The sequence below is a fragment of the Montipora foliosa genome, chromosome 10 (assembly GCF_036669935.1).
Source record: "Montipora foliosa isolate CH-2021 chromosome 10, ASM3666993v2, whole genome shotgun sequence".
Lineage (NCBI taxonomy): Eukaryota > Metazoa > Cnidaria > Anthozoa > Scleractinia > Acroporidae > Montipora > Montipora foliosa.
The window spans coordinates 23441733-23448296 of NC_090878.1; the positions used below are offsets into that span (position 1 = coordinate 23441733).

Below are 6564 nucleotides of genomic sequence, written 5' to 3' on the forward strand. Positions count from 1 at the left end.
GTTTAGGATACTTTGTATTCATATTCTGCTAACAGATTTATCGTTATGGTGAATGGGGAACACACAGCACTAGTGCCCAGTGTTTGGGGGAACAGATAACACGGGGGAAAACAAAACACTGTGAGAGCGGTTATTGACGACGACATTGTTAAGGGATGTACCCGAAGATCGTACCCAATTTCCGGTTCGTTTGAAACAAGATCGACATGAAGGCAAAGGTCAAAGTGCTTTCAGGAAACAGTTTATTCACTTCCATTATTATCTGCCAGTCGGTCAAAAGAATTTTGTTACAGTAAATAGTATTAATCATAATGTATTTAGCCCGAGATTAAGTGTCTAGGAATCATGCATAAATAAGACACTTCTACTAATTTTAGGATAATCCCCAAACAACTCGAGACCATATTATAACGTGATTTTAGTTCAACTTTGTAAATCAAAGAAATAGCCATTAATTAAAAGACTTATTCATCAAACTCACATTTGAAGACAGTTTCTTAAGCTAGTGTTTGGAAAGGCACGTTCAGATATCTTGATTTGAAAGCAAGTTTGGTTCATCATCTGTCAACTCACTCACATGAATCAAGACGTTAAGAAGATTACAAAGGAGGTTAAGCAAGGGGCACGATGACGGCTGGAATGGCGTTATCTAGACGTCTGCATTCCTTCCCGTTATTGCAGTAATTTCGGGATTACTCCTAGTTGTTCCGCATAGAAAACGTACATCAACATTTCAGGAATAAAACTCGCATGAGCGGCGAGGATGTTAGGACAAAAAAATTGACAATTTTATCGAGAGGTGCTCAACCTCAACTTTGCTAAATTCACGTCGTTGTCCGGACAACAACGGCGAAGAAATGTACCAAAATACAAAACGCACGTGCTGGGCTTGCAGAGCCTTTGTTTTTGTTCATTAAACCTACATTTTTGTGGCGTCCTCATAGCCATCGTCCTTACTTAAGCTCCCATATAACGCAAAGCCAAAGACATTGTCAAACTTAACTTCTAAATAGAACATTGCGCTATTCTAAATCTTTTCCATTTCGTTCTATTCTATATTGGATTTTGGATTGCTACGTTGCTTTTCGTAGTACGCCAAAGACATGCTCTAAAATGCGTGCTGCACGAGCATTCTTCAAATTGATACCAATGTTCTTGGCGTTTGCGCTGCTGTCAAAGTGTCTTTAACTTCCTGTTGTTTCAATTAGAAAAGGAGATGTGACTGCGAGAAACTGAAATATGTGCAACAAAGAATATAGCTGGAATATTGACACTATCTAATGGGACCATAAAAAGCGAACAAAGAGTAGACCAGGCTGAAGGCACAGGGATGGTCACTGTAGTAAATCCAAGGGCGAATTGACTTTCTTAACGGGCAAACACGACAGAAAACTGACGGAAAACTGGAATACTATTATGGGGAACAATTTCATGAATTGACTAAACTGAGAACTCAAGGGTTGTAATCGAATAAAATCCATGGGCGAAGTGTCTTTTTTCACGGGGCGAATTGACTTCTCATAAGAGGCAACTGACATGCAGCCAAAGAAACCGGTTATCAAAAATCCTCTCATAGCTATGAATTATCAAAAAGATGTTCTTTTTTGCTAATTTCATCTACAAAATAAATCCTATTTGAATGCTACTCCTAGAGTAGTTGACAGTCTGACTTTCTTGGTGGTTTGTTCCCGTGATGCTTGGGTGCCGCTCTCTCTAACAACGACGGTTGAATTCTCTGTATCTGTTGCATCATTAACTGGAATGATTCCTCCACGTTCAAACCAGTCTTGAAAAGAAAAGAAAAACAGACATCACATGCTTAACTTTATTTAGGCACCATCCACACGTATCCGGATATTTTTTAATCCGAAACCTTTTCCCTGCGGATTCGAAACTTTTCCAACCACACGTAACGTATGCAAATCAAATTTGACCGTTCACACGTATTTAGCATCGTTCTAGAATCTAGGATTCCTCTGTGACTACTGTCAACAGAGCATGCGCCATCAGGCGTGCGAATTGCCGACAAGAGAAGCGACAATATTTCGTTAAGCGGCCATGTTGAATATTTACGCTGTAACGACTTTGTGTATTTGCACGCCGACTTCGCCGGATACGTGTGGACGGCAGGCGAATCCGTTGGGGTTTCAACTTGTGGACGGGCCCTTCGCGTGTCTATATGGCTCCCGCTTACGGAATGGGTGAAACTGGCAAACAGCAAGAAAGAGCTAACTGAACAAGGAAAAGATGCCAGATCTGGGTGGATCTAGCTGACCGGCAAATTTGCTGAGAAAACGTTTAGAATGACAACCGAGTGCCCGATATCTGTGAGTAAGACGCAAGATATGTGATTAAATGAGACAAGATTCTTCGCTTTTTGGCAAATTTTCAAATGTCAGCTTGGCGTTCGCCGTTTGCCGTAAAAACGATGCTAAATCTCTTCTATGGGAAATACAAGATCTTGTAGGTGGGGACGTCAACAAATTTGACATCGTCGTCGTCGTCACCTTATAACTAGGGAGTTAGGGCGGGTTTCAATCCAGTGTCGTAAAACCAAAACAAAAGTAATTACTTTGGCCAATCAAAAAGGACGGAAACAATCCGCTAAACCAATCAGAACTCGAAGTAATTACACGTAGCCGACACAAAGCGCGGGAAAATGTGCACGCGCGAGCCACGATTGGTTTTGGTTTCACTTCTGATTGGTTGAAAAAGTGGTGCGTGAATTTTGAACCAATCACTGAGTGCAGTAATCATAAACCAAAGCAATTCGCTCATTACTTTCCCCACTCAATTGAAAACCGCCCCAAAAACTCCATCACTTTGCCATCTTATAAGTGGTTTGCAACCAATCCCTAGAGACACAGATAACAATGCTGCAATGTACAATTTACTGATGGAAGAACAAAAGGAGGAAATGAGGGATCTTTTGTTTTCGTCCACCAACATGGCGAAGATGACGTAACGTGAAAACCACTTACAACTAGGGAGCTTGAACAACGACGACGATGACGGCTTCGAGAAAATTGTCTAAAAATACTATTTCCCGTTACAGTAATAATTTTGCTATTGCTCCAAGTCGCTCGGCATGCAAAGTGTGTATCAACATTCCTTGAATAAAATTGGTGAGAACGGTGTGGATAATTACGGAGAAAATTGAATATTTGTCGTCAGATGCTCACGTTCTCTACGTAACCTCAAATTTGGTGAATTCACGTCGTCGTCAGAGCGAAAACTACATAGAAAAGTACACGAATGTAAGACGCACGTGCAGGGCGTGCAGATCTTTTGTTTTTTCTCGTTGAGGCGCCCGCAAACGAGGAAACAATGTTGCGGTCACAGAGAAACAGAGTGTAACACTAGTGCTGACACTACTCTAGTGTCAACTCTCTGTGGCAGGTTGCTCGTAGCCTGATTAACGCTAACCGTTGATTAAGAGGAATCAAAACCTAGAGGTTTCCATGGTATTTAACGCTGGTTAGCGCTAACCATGCTTCGAACAACCCGGGCCTGGTGTCTTGAATCCCTTGGGAACACTGAAAATAGAGCGTGGTTTAACACTAGTGTTAACTTCCTAATGCAACCGCAACCATTGTTGCAGAAGCAAATGTTTCCCCGTTTGCGGTCCCAGGAAACATTTGTTGCGGAGGCAAAAAGGTTTCTGAATTTGTTCAGAAACATTTTGCTCCCTCAGCAAATGTTTCCTCGTTTGCGCGCCGAGGCAACATTTCGGGAAACAATTTTTCCGCAACATTGTTTTCTCGTTTGCGGGCGCCTTAAGACCTATAGGGAAGATATCTGTTTACAACATTGCTTTTGTTACTCAAATGTTCCAGCCACAGGAATAAAAGACCCGTTGTTTCGACAGCCAATGAGGCTCTGGTTGGCACATTAATGACAATAGGTGACGTCAACGATATCTCCCCTATTGTTTTATCGCGTTCTCGTATCCGGAGTCGTCGTCTCTCTGTTTAAGCTCCCTACTTGCAAAGCATGGACATTTCTATCATAGGAACTGTATGATGGGAACTCAGTACTTCAAACCATACCTTTGCCGATGTTTCAATCAATGGAATGTTAACATCTGATGAGTTACAATACTCTAACACCTCTTCTTTGTTCACTTCTCTTTCTTCTTCTAAATCCTATGATTAAAGAACAAAGCCTTGTTTTTACTTTAAAAACCTCACTAAAATTCATAAGCGAAACAGGCTATTAGGTCAGCGATATTAAGGCCCCATCCAAACGTATGCGGATATTTTTGAATCCTCAACTTTTTCTTTCCGGGTGCGTACGCCTTCCGTCCACAAGTATCCGGCGAATTCGCTGGCGAATCCGCAACGTTTTGAATACGCTCTCCAGAGTGGATATTTTTTTGAATCCGATATAAATCTGGAACTGTGTGGACGCTAGGCTCGATTTCCGCCGCTCACTCGAGTTCGGGTATCCTCCCCGAAAAGAGACGTCTGGACGCGTCAGCGATAGATTGTGTCTGTGACGTAAATTCAAAATATATTTTATGCGAAGTTAATAGTTGCGGGCAAATGGCATTAGACAACACAAAAGATTGATTTTAACAAAACAGTCATTACATAACAGTGCTTAAACGTCACTGCGAAGTTTCCAGATGATGCGAGCTTTCAAGAGTTTGTGGTTAAATGATCAATGTGAGTTTGAATTCAACCCGGGCGAATAATCATTCATCAACAAAATCTTCAGCCGCTTTTAATCTCTCAGACGGCCTCACCGGGCCCCTCGTTCTGCCACCAAGAAACTCAGCAGTAATTTCAATTGATCTTGAGGAATTTTACTTGCTCTTACATTAGCAAAGTCTGAGGAGCAACTGGAAAATTAGTAGTTTCCGAACTCAGGTGACATAAAACGACACAATACCATTCTCCACCTTCTCGAATTCTTTCCGTTGCCATTATCCTGGATCTTTCCCACTTCAAAGGTACTGTAAAGCTCGAACAGGCCGGGTCAAAGAATACCTTCGCAGCCACAACTTATACCAAAAATTATAATTTATGCCTGCTCGATTTGTGCAGGCGAGTTTCTGATTGGCGGATATAAACAATGGCCCACCTTACGCGTCCAGCCGAACCGTCCAGCCGTGATTTCGGGAGTGAGCGCTGGCTCAATTTCCGAAACAGCGGCTGGTCATCGAGGATATGTGGACGCCCAATCCGGATATATTTTAATCCGGATGACGTAACAAGATCGAGCCCAATTCCTTACCGTGAAATCAATTCTCAAGTTGACTGCCGACATTCTCGTTCCCAGAGCTGCGATCCTCTTGGCCAGCGCCTCGGATCGAGAGCTCTGGCCGGTTCCAATCCGTTCTCGCCACTGATTGGTCAGATGGGAACACAATAAAAACGATAACCGGAAGAAATCGGAAGAGAATGGCCGAAGGGATTCTATTTTCTGTTTGCCGTACTTGCAACAGATATATTATTAGTAACAACCATCCTTTGGATTTATTTGGTGAAAAGACAATTAGGGAAGGAATCGTACGGGATTGAGAAGAGTTTTCTGGTTTGAAAATTTCGCGAATATGTAGATCTTGCTACGTTACGGTCACGACATTTCAGGAGTTTATAAAGACGGTAGTTCATTCGAAAGCTCAGCACGAGTCGGTTATCCGATCTAAAAGAAGGAAGTCTGTGCAGCAGAGCCCGTCCTTCACCAGGTGTGGGACGCGAGAAAAAAAGGAGCAAGGTCAGCTGGTTATATGTTACGCAGGATTTTTGACTAAGCTCGATCGATTCATGTGTTTACGGTGTAATTATTGTTCACGTGTTTAACAACGCAAAGCCTTGACTCCTTTTGAATATGTCCGTGGTGAGGAAGAAAAGATTAAGCCAACAGCTAACCTGGTTATCGCGTACTTTTTTGTTACATTCCCTTATTGCAATAATGAAATTTGTAAGTATATTTTCTTTGTGTAATATCGCATTAAAGTTGGAACTTGATTCCTTCCATGTCCAGTTTGCATTAGTTATAAGAAAATCATACAGCTAAGGTTGATACAAAATGCTTCAGTTCAGAGCAACCCCTGATGAAAAATGGGGATAAAGGGGGGAGGGGGGCTATCCAAAAAATGGATAAATTCCTGTCAAGTTCTATCTCAAGTGATCTTGACAACCTGCATCTTCTGGGTAGTTTCTTATCCAGAGGAGAGCTTGAAGGATTCTCCTGCTGGTACACAGCTACTGAAAAACAACTTTTGGGTTCTTATTTTCAGAGGATTATTATGGCCACAGTAAACTGGGTACCTGTTGGTTAACTTTCACATCGCTGTTTTGGGCTAGTATATAATTTATTAAACTGGTAAATTGTAGGCTCAGAAGAGCTTAGCCAATAACCTATTCTTTGACAGGCGTCAACACTTGTGCTCACGCATGAGGGACCCCGTTACATGCTAAATTGTCTCCATGTTACATTGATTGCATACAGTGTCACGGTTAACAGGAAAATTTGGTTTTATCACATATTTTGATAAAGGTGGAATTACCACCATGAATGATTTGGAAAGCTGACGTTCCGAGTGTTAGCCCATCG

At 41.9% G+C, this 6564-nt stretch overlaps 1 protein-coding gene across 2 annotated transcripts in view; it reads right to left on the reverse strand.

The window, feature by feature from the left end:
- Positions 1–219: 219 nt before the first annotated feature.
- The window catches only part of LOC137972991 (ras protein let-60-like), a 20277-nt gene continuing 13932 nt past the window's right edge, over positions 220–6564 (reverse strand). For both annotated transcript variants that reach the window (XM_068819690.1, XM_068819691.1), the window contains exons 6-7: positions 4050–4145; positions 220–1786 (exon numbers count right to left, since the gene is read on the reverse strand). In XM_068819690.1, coding sequence (XP_068675791.1) covers positions 1649–1786; positions 4050–4145 — 234 coding nt within the window. In that variant the 3' untranslated portion in view covers positions 220–1648. The remainder of the gene's footprint in view (positions 1787–4049; positions 4146–6564) is intronic.